The sequence below is a fragment of the Leptidea sinapis genome, chromosome 19 (assembly GCF_905404315.1).
Source record: "Leptidea sinapis chromosome 19, ilLepSina1.1, whole genome shotgun sequence".
NCBI classification, from domain to species: domain Eukaryota; kingdom Metazoa; phylum Arthropoda; class Insecta; order Lepidoptera; family Pieridae; genus Leptidea; species Leptidea sinapis.
Genome location: NC_066283.1, coordinates 4,595,849 through 4,610,364, shown reverse-complemented (window position 1 = coordinate 4,610,364; position 14,516 = coordinate 4,595,849). Strand labels below are relative to the sequence as shown.

General features: G+C 36.5%; 1 protein-coding gene across 13 annotated transcripts in view; it reads left to right on the top strand.

Annotated features, from left to right (window-relative positions):
* The window catches only part of LOC126969993 (myrosinase 1-like), a 72,313-nt gene that overhangs the window by 7,318 nt on the left and 50,479 nt on the right, over window positions 1-14,516 (top strand). For 4 of the 13 annotated variants that reach the window (XR_007730513.1, XR_007730514.1, XM_050815665.1 and 1 more), the window contains exons 5-9: window positions 2,514-2,747; window positions 6,045-6,142; window positions 7,813-7,960; window positions 9,207-9,361; window positions 11,864-12,016. The exons of 4 other annotated variants lie outside the window; for them this stretch is intronic. Coding sequence is in view for 7 of the 9 variants with exons in the window: in XM_050815665.1 (XP_050671622.1) it covers window positions 2,514-2,747; window positions 6,045-6,142; window positions 7,813-7,960; window positions 9,207-9,361; window positions 11,864-12,016 (788 nt within the window). In the remaining 2 variants the exon portion in view is untranslated. The remainder of the gene's footprint in view (window positions 1-2,513; window positions 2,748-6,044; window positions 6,143-7,812; window positions 7,961-9,206; window positions 9,362-11,863; window positions 12,017-14,516) is intronic. 5 more of the 13 variants (XM_050815663.1, XM_050815666.1, XM_050815660.1 and 2 more) reach the window with 5 other exon arrangements.

The following is a 14,516-nucleotide window of genomic DNA, read 5'->3' as shown; positions in this document are numbered from 1 at the left end:
CACGTATCAATAGATCGAGAAATGTCTCATCTATTCGATATATCTATCGAGGTAATGACCTCAAGCTGGTCCAGTCCACTGTGTCCAGTGTATGAATGAAATCCTGGTGTGAAGTCTCCAGGACGATACGCTATGAGTAGCTTAATGTACCTAAACATCGGGTGACCTGTACGCTTTAATGTCCTCGTTTTCCACAATAAAATACAAAACTTTTGACAATATTGTATAAATTCCTCGTCTTTTTTCATCTTGGAAAATGAAAGGAAGAAGTCGGTGTCATCCAAGATAGATTTGTAACTACATACATAGTTATACGTGAGATGTGCTTGAGTCGTGAGGAGGCGAGAGCGGATCGCGGCGGAAGGACACCGTTTCAAAAAATAACAATAATCGTAACTAGAATTAGATTGCATAAAAATACGCAATTATTTTTTTACCTTTTAGTGCATATTATATCTGTTTTGGGATAGTGTTTTTGAAGTCGGTTGTTTTTTTGTTAATTTTTTTTTACTAACTCTATTTAACAAAATAACATGATTTGCAGTGAGACAGACATAATTACAATTGTACTAACGTTATTTTTAGAAAAAAATCTGTTCGATGAAAGGCAGTGTTTTCCAACCATCAAAGGGGAATGCCCATTTTAGGCTCAATTTCTTGTTATTGTGATGACTCTGCCTTTCAACCTGGTCCGAGTACTTCGCAGCCCTTAGGTTCAACTCCTGGACGATTTCTTTATCGTATATGATCCCCAAAATAATGTTTAAGACCGAAAAATGTATTTGCAATTCGATAAAAAGCAGTGATTTTATAATAAAAATATTTTTTTCTTAAAGACCCATCCTTTTTTAAGCTAATTTCCTAATAAGTTTTTATTTATAGGTCATAGTAGTAACTAGCATTTACCCGCGACTTTGCCCGTGTGAAATAGTTACTTTGGGCAGATTTTTTTATTTTTTGGGATAATTTACAAATAATACACATACCAACTGCTCTTTCCGCTGCTGGTGGCTCTTCAATGCGGCGCTTGTCAATGTGGACAGTCTCTTTAATAGTATTTCCCTGTGAACTTTTATCTCCTATTTCGTCTTCATGTAGGCCAAAGTTTCGAAAATGTTCGAACAAATACTTATAAATTACTTCTTATCAATTGCTTAAATACAAAGTTTCATGGTGTCATGTTCGATAATGATGAACTTCCATACAAACCTCCACTCCTATCTCAACCCCTTAACTTTTTCGCAACAAAAAGCCTATGTCCTTTTCCAAGCTCTAGTCTATCTCTGTTCATAATTTCATGAATATCGGTTCAGTGTTTTAGGCGTGAAAGCATAACAAACAAATTTACTTTCACATTTGTAATATTAGTAGAGATTCTAATCCCCATATACTTTTCTATGTGTGTGGGAATTTCAAAGGGGGATGCTTTTATGCTTAAAAAGATGCAACATTGATGGATCGTTAAGGCCCCTATTGCAAGAAATCGCCGAAATAGTGCATAAATGAAACCATTTCATGACGGTTTATATAAAGCATATATTTTTACAAAAAATAATTATATATCTACAGAATATGACAAGAAAATCCATTGACATGAGTACCTTCAAAAAAAGCGCGTACACCTTCCTTAAAGGCCGGCAACGCTCTTGTGATTCCTCTGGTGTTGCAAGAGTGTGTGGGCAGTACGCTGGTTTGTCCTCCTATTCCATAAAAAAAAAATCAAATTTTTCTTTACATTTATATTTTTTATAGACAGTGCGAAAAAAAACACCAATTTACCCCTAACTTTTACAGTTGGAGCCATTCTAATCATTCAATCTAGATAAAAATTGTACGACAATTTATTAATTGTACACCAATACTATTTCACATGACATTGTTTTGTTAGTTTTGTTAAAAAAAAATGCATTCTGTTTGTAATTAATTAAAAATGATTCTAATTCATATTTAAAACTATGGCGATCTTGTACGAGAGAGGTAACTTAGCTCCGCTCGATTCCTCAAGGCCGTTGGCTTAGTACCCACCCTTAAGGCGAAGAGTAAGCAGAAAACACGCAAACATGGTGTTTATAGACAAGTTTTGTGGTGAAAGTATAGCATTTCGAGCTATGAACACTACTTAATCCTGTTACACATATCCTTAAGTTTTATTTGTAGGTGTGCTAATGCTTGCTGTTGGTTATAGTTAACACTGCTGAGCCTTTTTGAACTACCACTTTTCTTTGAAGTTAAACAAGTTTATTGGCATGACGTGACGCATTTTTTTGGTACTTCTCTCAGAAAAGTTATTCTTATAGCTTGTACTTTTTTGTGTAGGTTCATTTATTCAGATTAGTAGTGAATAACGAGGATTGTAAGCATATAAACTGTTTTCCACGCAAGAATTTTGAAAATATTGGCTTTGTTACATTGTTACGGCCGACAGCCGTGAACTCATATGGTTGCAATACGAGCGTGGGCTGTGAAAGCTTTTCTGCACACACAATCTATAGTTTTGAAGTGATCATTTTCAGGTGGCTGGACAAATCCATCATCAGTGGATTGGTTCTTCGAATATGCAAAGCTCGTTTTCTCACTCTACAGTGATAGAGTAAAGTATTGGATTACAATTAACGAACCGTGGATTATCTGTGACGTTTGGTTGAACTCTCCAAATCCGAAGGACACATACATATGTACCAAGAATATCTTGTTGGCACATGCAAAGGTGTATAGATATTACCACGAGATGTACAAGTCTGCGAAAGGTGCGTATTTTGTTGTTTATTTGGACGTAATTCCAGAAAAACGTTCCAAACCACAATCATGTCGAAATTGAGTTAAGAACACAAAACTAGTCACGTGATTCATATTAATGGACTGACAAAAAATGGCAGCCCTACTGTCACTCTTTAAATGACATCATGACTTAGTAGCCCAACCCACATGTATGGAATAGACAAATATTTATTAAACTTTAAACACGGATTCCTTAGAATGTGATGGTTGTGACTTGGAACGTTTTTCTGTAATTACGTCTATTTGTTTTTTGGTGACTATTGTATCGGCGTAATATTGTTCAGGTTAGTTTTTTTTTATGATAATAAGGGACGAGACGAGCAGGACGTTCAGCTGATGGTAATTGATACTCCCTGTCCATTACAATGCAGTGCCGCTTAGAATTCTCGAAAAACCCAAAAATTCTGAGCGGCACTACAATTGCGCTCGTCAACTTGAGACAACATGTTAAGTCTCATTTGCCCAGTAATTTCACTAGCTACGGCGCCCTTCAGACCGAAACACAGAAATGCTTACTCATTACTGGTTCACGGCAGAAATAGGCGCCGTTATCATAATCTAGCCGGCATCCTGTGCAAAAGGAGTCTCCCACTGTTGTGTTAGGTGGTGGTGTAGTTCAAAAATCAATAAAATATTCGCATATTAACTTTATTTATTTGCAATGTGTATTTTGATTTATATATAATATAACCCCCTTTATTTTTTCACACATTAAATAAAGTTTGCATGTGGATTATCTTAATATATATAAATTACGTACACGTTTGTCCGCGATGGACTCCTAAACTAATGAACGGAATTTAATGGGGATTACTTCATGGAGTGCAGTTTGGTCCAAATTTAGAGATAGGATAGTTTTATTTTGATTTGGGACCCATAATAATTTTTATTTTCAATATTTGTTTTGTATGAACATATTTTCTATGAGAGAATTTAGTGACGCACGGTTTGACAGTTCCGCTTACGAAATAATTCTTCATGTTTTGAAATGTTATTGGCAAATTCCTACAAAACAGTAGTTTTTTTTATTATCTATAGAACAACATCTGTCGGGGCAGCTAGTAAAATATATAACGTAGTTACAACATCAGATTCTTTGCCCTGTTTTTGCTATCGTTACTTTTTTGGGTTGCCTCCATTTGATTTTTTTATGGAAGAGGAGGGCAAACGAGCGTACAGGTCACCTGGTGTTAAGTGTCCGGCTTTTTAGAAACCTATACGCGCTTAACCCATGTCGTTTCATCCCGGAAACGCTGCACAAGGAAGCTCATTCCACAGCTTGGTTGTACGTGGAAAAAAGCTCCTTGAAAACCGCACTGTGGAGGAACGCCACACATCCAGATGGTGGGGATGATATCCTAACTAGTAGGGTGTCGAAGCTGGAATTCGGCGGCAGACTAAATGTGAAAAGAAAAATAAAATACTGATTTCAATATGCATATACCAACTCTAAAACGACATAGGTAACTGAAAAGTTAGAATAAATTCTCTACAATATTTTGAAGTAATTCTCACCATTTAGAAAAGTACACCAGTAAAAAAAGGGGGACTCCGCGCCGTGATATTAACAAGTGAAGCACCTTTAAGCTAGTGTGTGCGCAGTTACGGGGGATACCAGCTAACACAAATTATGTCCCTGTTAAAGTCCAAATATGTTATTGGTCATAGTATTATAAAGCCACATTACTTTTAACTCCGATTTTCTTATTTCTGATAGTCAGATTATTTCCATAATTAAAAATAAATATCGCAGGTATAGTATGAGTAAATAAATAAATTACTTAAAAAAACAGGTAGTTACACATTTAAAGTAAGGATTTCGGGTTTTATTTCTGTGTACATGTCTTGTTTGCAGTATTTTTGTTCTAACTGATATAAAAATAACGTACTAACATTTATTATTTTAAAGAATACCTACTCACAATTCATTCCTAAATTCGTTTGTTTGCCACTGACGTGGTGTCACTGTCCGTCACAGGCGATGGCAGATGTCATAATGGCGGCTGATCAAGCCGATCAGTAAGTGTATGTATATTAGTGTAAGTGTGCGTGGGGCTATGTATTTATTTACACGTAAACTGGCTTGTTTTGATGTTTCACTGTTAAGTAGGTGACACGGAGTCCTTTTTTTTACTCGTCCGTGAGTATGGTGTTCTACTACGACGTGGTTTTCAAAGGATTTTCTTCATCATACAACCAAACTTACTTGTGCGTTGTTTCCGGACATTAAACATTCAATTTCAAATTAGCACCTTATTTCGTGCCAGTAATGATCAAAGACTATGAATTCTCTCTCTATGAAGACTCTGCCAAATACTTAGACGCGTAGGCAGAGTTTCGCTTCGGACAACTTTGAACGTGACTGTATGTCTATAATACTAATAATAGTACATTATTGCAGAGGCCGGGTAATAGGCAATTGCAGGTCGAGTATGAGTTTGAAGTGGATTTTTAATTTTAACAAATCAAGACGAATTTTCAGCTTTGCCGCCAATTTTTTTTATCATCTGTGCCGACAGGCAAACGCATTTATGGCTATACAGCAACGTAAACGCAATTTGTACTAAGCAAAGAGACTATGGTATGCCAAGAATGACAAAAGAGATCCGACCAAAGAGTATTTAATAACCCCAGCACGCCGTTTCATACAACATTGCAGGAGCGTTGTAATGTCTCGAATTCAAAAAACGCTCCTGCATTTGATTTGATTTTCTTTGTCCGAAAATTCGATACTTCGCGTGTTCTCATTTTCGAAAATAATGACAATATTTCCATGCATGTTTAAGAAATAGTTATTTATGCAACTGTTGTGTAATAAGGGGTATTAAAACACGAATGTGGGTTTATTCACGTGAGTTGAATCCAAGACTTTATCTACACCCATAATATGAATCCTCTATAAAAGATTCTAAAACAGTTAGCTTACTGCTAACCTTAAAAAGTCAGTCCATAATATCACCCAAAGGAGTGTTATTATGAAAACGGATGATATAATGTTGTACTGAATTTCATTACAACACTCGTTTCATTTTAATGTTGGCAATAAACTAACTGTTTTAGAATCTTTAATAGAGGATTTAAAGCATGGGTGTCGATCAAATGATATTACAAGATGAAAGCTTTTAGTTATATGAATTAAAATTCAAATGTTTCTATTCATAAAAGGATGTGTATATCAACTACCTTACTATTGGGAACTGTATCGCACAGACCTGACACTCAGCGGGCTTCATCTTTTTTATCTAATTAATATTATGTTGTTTTAGGGCAAGTATCCATTGCAAACTTCTTATTTTGGCTAAAACCAGTAGATTCTTCGACCGACCATGAAAAGGAGCTCATTAAATTTGTCAATCAATATAATGTAAGTATAATTGAATATATTTTTATTGGTAAAGGAAACTTACGCTCTAGAACCAGTTGTAGCACAGCGGAGACCAATCCTTAATCAAAGGTAAAGGTAGCTAACGTTTTTTTATTAATGTTGTATTAAGCAGTTAACTCAAAAACAGGTTTTTTATGAAAAAAAGTGTGAAGAGACGAACAATACGTGACCAAATGGTAAGGGCGAAGCATTTATTGTAACGAAACAATGCAATGCCGCAAATCGGAATATTTTCATTCAAAATTGGATATGAAATCACTTATCACATGAAAAATAATTCTAAAGGAAAAATAAATGCCTTTTATGCCTTACCTATTGAAAGTCAAAAAACTACCAGCTATTCGTGTGTTAGTGACGAGACGAGCAGGACGTTCAGCTGATGGTAATTGATTCGCCCTGCCCATTACATTGCAGTGCCGCTCAGGATTCTTGAAAAACCCCAAAAATTCTCAGTGGCACTACAACTGCGCTATTCACCTAGAGACATAAGATGCTAAGTCTCATTTGCCCAGTAATTTCACTAGCTACGGCGCCCTTCAGACCAAAACACACTAATGTTTACACATTACTACTTCACGGCAGAAAAAGGCGCCGTTGTGGTACCCATAATCTAGCCGGCATCCTGTGAAAAGGAACCTTCCACTGGTATGCAAAAATATCGTTACAATGTGCATGCGGTCCGTGCATTCCCAATCTGGTATCACTTCCTGTCTGCTCACGTTGCCATATGGCAACGGCATGAGACCACCGTTTAGTACGCTGTTATATAGTTAGCACAAAGTCATTTAAGTTAAAGTACCTTTACCTGTCGTGTGTGGCGGTCCTCCACAGTGCGGTTTTCAAGGAGCTTTCTTCCACGTACTACTAAGCTATGGTATGAGCTTCCTTGTGCGGTGTTTCCAGGACGATACGACATGGGTACCTTCAAAAAAAGCGCGTACACCTTCCTTAAAGGCCGGCAACGCTCCTGTGATTCCTCTGGTGTTGCAGGAGTGTGGGCGGCGGTGATCACTTAACACCAGGTGACCCGTACGCTCGTTTGTCCTCCTATTCCATAAAAAAACCTTTACTGAAACTCAGCGGGCTTCTCTGTTCTTTTTTATTTAATTTCGATAAAAATTTATTTCTAATTTGAACAGCCTTACGGCGGTCGCTCCATTCACAATCTTTCATATCATTGAGAAAATGATTTATGTACCACCTTTACAACGTAAGCAGTTTCTTCTAATCATGCATCATATCCACATAATTTCAGTATTGTTTTGGGGCAGCATATGTCGATTTTGGGAGATCCTGGGTAGGGACACGGGATTTTTTTTTTGTTTTAATATATTTTCGATTAAATCAATTTATAATTTAAACAGCCTTACGGCGGTCGCTCTATTTACAATCTGTCATATCATTAAGTTCATCATGGGGCAGTATATGTCCATCTTGTGAGATCCTCAATAGAGGCTACTGGAAACTCAAGCACTGGCAGCTATTTCAATCAACGGATCAGCCTTGCCATCCAACGCGGAAATACTGCCAGCATTCTTGGTACACCTCCCCGTAATGATAGTTTTAATTTAATGTAATCATATTGTTGTAGATATAGTTATAAGATATATTTTGTTTAAATAGATATTGATTTTTTTCTCTATTTTTAGGTTGGTCGATTCTTCCATCCTATTTACTCAAAACAAGGAGGATGGCCAGCATTGGCAGAACAGCTTATTTCCAATTTAAGTATTGCAAATGGATCACATGTTTCGTGGTTACCTGCTTTTACTGATGATGAGAAAGAACTAGTTCGAGGTAAACTATATATTTATCCGCATATATATTACTTACATGGCGATCTGACGAATGAATTCCGGATTACATAGCTTCAATTTTTTTTTAATCCTATTTCTTTTTCTAAAATAATTTTAGCCTGATTCCTTATTGGGCAATTATCGAGTCGACAAATCAGTTCAGTCATTTAATAGATTAACCGAAAGAAATAATGGAAAAAAAATAGTAATTTTTTTTTCAGTTAACCCGTGTAAGCATTTTTTTTCCCATTATTTAGACCTGCGATCAGTCCTCAAGACTATAATCAGGTGAGTTGCAAGAGGTTGAGGTTTGGCGAGGTGGAGCCACTGCCCCATCTCCCCTTAATTAAGTAGCACATCGGCTCTCTTGAGTCTCCTAATCGGATTTTGCTGCAAGAGTATACTGGATAGCGGGTTTGGGTGATTTGTCAAACGAGCCTTATAGTTGATTGAGTATCGTTTTACTTCGTCAAATATGGTTGGGATTTCCAGATACTCATGGAAGCATTTAAATATATATTTAATTAGAATATCTGACAACTCAATTTTATTTATTTACAAATCTAAAATACCAATACCGCCGTAAGTGATAGTCTTATAAGGGGTTGTTTTTTCATTGCTAAACATAATTCGCTTATGAAAATCGGGAACAACGGCAATCTCGTTTTGGGCCCATTCGACGAATCTACGCCTTGCTTGATGATTGTTTGTCTTCAATTCTTGCACGAGTTGGATTTTGTAAGCACGCAAACCAAGATCCTTCCGCAAAATCTTCCATAAAGTGGTCGGACACAGATCCAATTCCTGTGCTCGATGGCGGATGGACTCATTCGGGTCTTCCTCAATGCTACGCTCTACAGTAGCAATAACTTCTTCTGCACGCACCGTACGACGTCTCTAGGGATGCGAGTTATCAACAAGAGTAAACGTGGTGCGAAAACGTTCCATGGTTAATCGAATTAACTGCTCTGATGGACGATAATGTCGACGATAAAATGGACGTAGTGCGCAATACGTATTCCGCACAGAACCATTATTTTCGAAATAAAATTGCACTATTTGCAAGCGTTGTTCAGGCGTGAGTCTATTCATGATGAATTGCCAAACCAAACTGAGAATAAATCACTTGACAGCTGTTAAATCGGTCGCCATCTTGAACAGTAATGCCAACTTAAAGTTCTATACCTCTAAAAAAACACCCTTTAGTAGTTGTAATTTATAACACATCTAATGAAGTTTTTTTTCAGGTTCAGCCGACTTCCTTTCCTTTAACTACTATTCAACAAATACTCTTAAAATGACAGATAAAACAGATCCGCAGGCTCTTAGGTCATTGACATCTATTGGAGTCTATTTCAAACCAGTACCAGGAGTATTTGCGCAAAAATGCATAAGTCATAGTGTAAGCTAAATTTTTACTCTAACGTTCCACGCATAGGAGGTTGACATGTATATTCGCCTACATTTTATGTATGTGTATATGTTCTTTGTGTCGCTCTGCAAATCAATATACTATCTACAGATAGAGATAAATTACTACCTTCTACTGTCAGTAATCTGAAGCTGTCCCAATATACCCGATAAGTCATTCTTATCGCCTTATATTGGGACGCGTGACGTTATAACTTCTATCACTGGTAAGCTATACGTCGTCCCATTGGCAGACAGCGTGTACGGATAAGGTGAGTTACCGTGGATAAGTTTATTAGCACAGTAATGGTCAACGAAAGTTGACCATTACTGTGCTAATAAAGACTATGCCAAGGTATACGATGGTGCAACATATTCCGCAGTCTATGTTAAAGTCAGTATTACTGTTACCTTTAAATTTGACTTAAACCTTAACTATACAGCTAATATAATGCAACAAAGCCTAAGTCAATTTGATTCACGAAAGATAATCAAACGGCCGTTCCCAAAATTCAGTCTATCTCCGGTTGTGGCCTGCTTGAACTATCGTTGACTTCGTTGAAAAATCGTAACTATCGTTGACTTTTCTGTCCCAATAAACTTATCGACGGTAACTCACTTTATCCGTACACGTTGTCTGTCAATGGGAGGGCATACGCCCTAAGCTATACAGCTTACCAGCAATAGAAGTTTGTATGTAAATTGCGATTCAAGCGTCCCAATATAAGGCGATAAGAATGACTTATCTTATATAGATACCCATATTGGGACATCTTCAGATTATTGACAACTAATTACCGACAGTGGAAGGTAGTAATTTATCTCTATCTGTAGATAGTATATTGGGAACGGCCGTTAGAAGTTACGTGAATAGTACTAGTGTTTAAGATTTTAAAAACTCAAAATTCTGAGTGGCACTATGACTGCGATCGTCACCTTGAATCTTAAGATGTTGAGTCCCAGAAGCCCAGAAACTTCTGTGACACTGAACTACAAATAATGTGTGTACCTACTCGTTTGTCAAAGAAAGACAAATTAGTTATCCCCAAAATTAAAAACAACTATGGGAAAAGAGAAAAACGCTGGATAGTGCCCACTGTCATAAATGAACTGCCACAGGATTTGCTAAAAGATGTTTCCTCTAAAAATCACCTTAAACAAATTCTCACAAAACATTATCTCTCACTGTGCCCATGAAATGGATTTTATATAAGTTTATTAAGTAGAAATAAGTTTAATGATGTACATTAGGTTTAATAGTAGTTTTAGGTTAATACGTAGACTTAGTTTTACTGTAAGTAGTACAGTTATTATTGTTAGTATTATCTTTGCACGAGAGCTGCTGCCGACAAACTACTTACGTAGTTTGGCAGACTGTACTCATGAAATTTGTAAAGGCTACTGCAATAAATGTATTAAAAAAAGTACACCACTGCTCGGTGGCCACTCGTTGGAAACATGCCGCTGTGTTAGTTACACATCTAGCCCGCTTTCTGTCATCCTCCTCTCCCACTGGAGTAGGGAATAAACGCCATGAGTGCCACCTGGGTCTGACTGCAAATACTAGACTTCTTGTTGAATATTTTAAAACAATTCAAATTCAGATTCAAAAATACTTTATTCATGTAGGTCACGGAAATGACACTTATGAATGTCAAAAAAATAAATAAAAATATTGTTTCTTATTGAATTTACCGCTACTTCGTAAAGGGTTGAGCTAATGAGAAGAAGTAGCAAGAAACTCATTGCCACTCTTTTAAGTCAAGATTTACATTTTAATTGTTTTACAAATCATTTCAATCACAATATATGCAAAGTGACGCAACAAAAATACTCAAATGTCAAAAACTTAAAGGCTTACACGAGTAAGTCAAAAAAAAAGAAAAAAAATAGTAAATTAATACTTATAAACACAAGAGTTATTGAGTATGGTAGATGCATCAATTCACACATACCGTAAATAAATAGAGGCATTATGTGAGCATTTCATAAAATAAAATATATAATAACTTTAAAGAAAATAATAAAACACACATCAAGCAGACCTCCCGGTAACAAGACCATCCAGCCACCACTTTGGTTTGAATCCTCACAGCTTAACTGATATATTTGTAAAAGGGACAAAACTGGAAGTAAGTTATACCCTTCCATTGAAAAACACACGAATTGAAAAACGGCTTCTATGAAATACGGAACTGCGCTCCAGGTCTGGCATTGCTGATGTGCGACAAAAAACCGAAAAGGCTAAAGTGGAACTGGGCTGGGCATGTATATTGGATGCACTCGAACCGATCGGCACAGATCCTCATGCATTGGGTGCAGGACGGGTAAAAACGTCAGGCAGACCCCGAAAACGATGGCGTGACGATCTGAACTCCAATAATAATACCTGGTGGGAGCTGGTACATGACCGCGATAAATGGAAAAAAGCAGGGGAGGCCTTTATCCAGCAGTTGGATCCGATAGGCTAATAATTGTCTTTTGTTTTTTACAGATATACCCTTACAGCTTAAGAAACATCATTTCATGGCTCAGAAGCGAATATGGAGACTGGGACATTATGATCTCGGAGAACGGCTACCCATATTGTAATAGAACTTTGCACGACCCTATGCGAATAACGGTCATCAATAAATTTTTGAAACAGGTAAAACACATAAAATTTTTGTTCTTGCTTTTCCTAGGGCCAGTCTCGCCGCCTTCGTCGAAGATGTCCTAGATGTTTTGTTCGAAGAATAGACATTATATTATATGTAACCTGATGGTAGTTGAAGCCCCCTACCTATAACAATGCAGTGACCATTTGATAAACGTCTTGCTCATCTCCCCTCTTGAAATACAAATTTTCAGTTTCGATGCCGATATATGGTTATATATTCTTCATCAGTTGCACATTACCTCAAATTAATGTCTATTTTTTATATTTTTCTTATTATACCTATTATACCTACCATCACAATTTTTTATTAAATAAATCCGCGATAAACACGTCCAATTGCCATGCTTCTCAGATATAAGAATTTTGGGCCTTACTAGACTCGGGCAGGACCGCATTGTAATGGGCAGGCAATGGCGTTCAATACATGTTTAAGGATATGCTATTCGCAGTCTGATAGCGGAACGCTAAAAGTGTGCTTAAAGACAATTTAAGCACACTTTTCTACTTAGTTTAAGGATTGGTTCCAACTAGATACCACAGGCGTAGTCGCAAAGTGCGGCAACTAATACAACACCCAAGTGGGCGTTCTCGAGCCAGTCTCGAACAATGTGTGACGTTGACGAGCCACATGTTCTGTTAAGCTTTGATACTATTTGAAACTAAAACTTTGTAAAAATAATACTACATGAAATAAGAAAGACACTGGGATCACATATTATTATCAGTAAGTATTTTATATTTATATATACACCCATGCTTTAAATCCCCTATTAAAGATTCTGAAACAGTTAGCTTATTGCCAACATTAAAACACCCAATATCCTAATAACCATTACATCATCCAAACGAGTGTTGTAATGTTGTACTGAATTTCATAGCAACACTCCTATGTTTTTTTCTCGATCCCTTCATGCACATAGAGTTTCAACAGACTGCCACATTATTTTTGCTCGATACGTGGTATCTGTATGAATTTCAATAAAAGAACTTTTTCTTTTACGCGCGTTCCACACTACCAGAATGTCTCGCGCCGTAAAACAAAGTAGGTTATTCGAATCCCCGCCATTTTTCTTGAAAAAATTAGCGATTCAAGTTTTGACAGCACACCGCCGGATATTTTATCGCTGCAAAAGAACATAATATTCAAGTGAATTTTAATAATTATTTCACTATACAAAATGTAAGTTACTACTAAAATAAATAATTCTTTCATTAATACTTAATTTATTTGTATATAATCAGTAATGGATGATATTAGGTTACTACTAGAACTGGCTGTTATGTTAACAGTAAGCTAACTGTGCCAGAATCTTTTAGTGGATTCATATTATGGGTGTAGATAAAGTCTTGTATGCAACTGTTGATAATTAGGTATTAAAACACTCATGTGATACTATTATCACACTCGGCTCGCCTCGTGTGATAAACCCACATTCGTGTTTTATTACCCCTCATTATGCAACTGTTGTGTTGCATAAATAACTATTTATTAATTTCAATGTAAAATAACACGAAGCATATGTTACAAAATTTGAAAGATTCCACCGCACACAAGAGTCTAATACTTGCCGTAAGGAAAAATATATTGTTTCTAAGGTAGTGCGGTATCTAGTTGGAGCGCAACCTTAATACAAAGGAGACCAATCCTAAGTCTAAGCTTTTCTCCTTCGTCATGTGTCAACTGTTAAAAGGCATTTATTTTTTTCAAAATTGATTCCTTTAGAATTATTTTTGATGTCATTTCTTATATACGAAACAAATGAGAGAACTCTGAGAGAGACGAAGCGGCGCAAGAAACTCTCCCAGCATTCTTTTTTTGCGCTCTTTTTAATACTGTTCCTACTCTTTATGTTATTGTTCGAATCGGATTGTAAATTCAAGATACGTACGTACATATCCTGAATGGAATAAATGTTTATATTTCTGCTTATTAACCAAGAATATTTTAAACTGGAGTTAATGGCAATGTATCAAACGTATAGCAGTCGAAGGTTATTTTGGCGTAATGTTCCATATTTCGGCATAGAACGTTACTGTGGGCAGGGCATAACACTAACGGTCGTTCCCAATATTCAGTCTATCTCTTACTTGAGATAAAAATCGTAACTATCGTTGACTTTTCTGCCCCAATAAACTTATCGACGGTAACTCACCTTAGCCGTACACGCTGTCTGTCAATGGGACAACGTATAGCTTACCAGCGATAGAGTTTGTATGGAAATTTCAATTCACGCGTCCCAATATAAGGCGATAAGAATGACTTATCGGGTATATTGGGTCAGCTTCAGATTATTGACAGCTAATTACTGACAGAAGAAGGTAGTAATTTATCTCTATATGTAGATAGTATATTGGGAACGGCCGTAAATGATTTGCTAATGGGTTTGGTTTGATTAAAGTATAATATTATACTATATTTATAATATTACAAAAGCAGTACCGTGATCAGAAACAAATAACTCAACTCTACAACATAAATATTAGACAA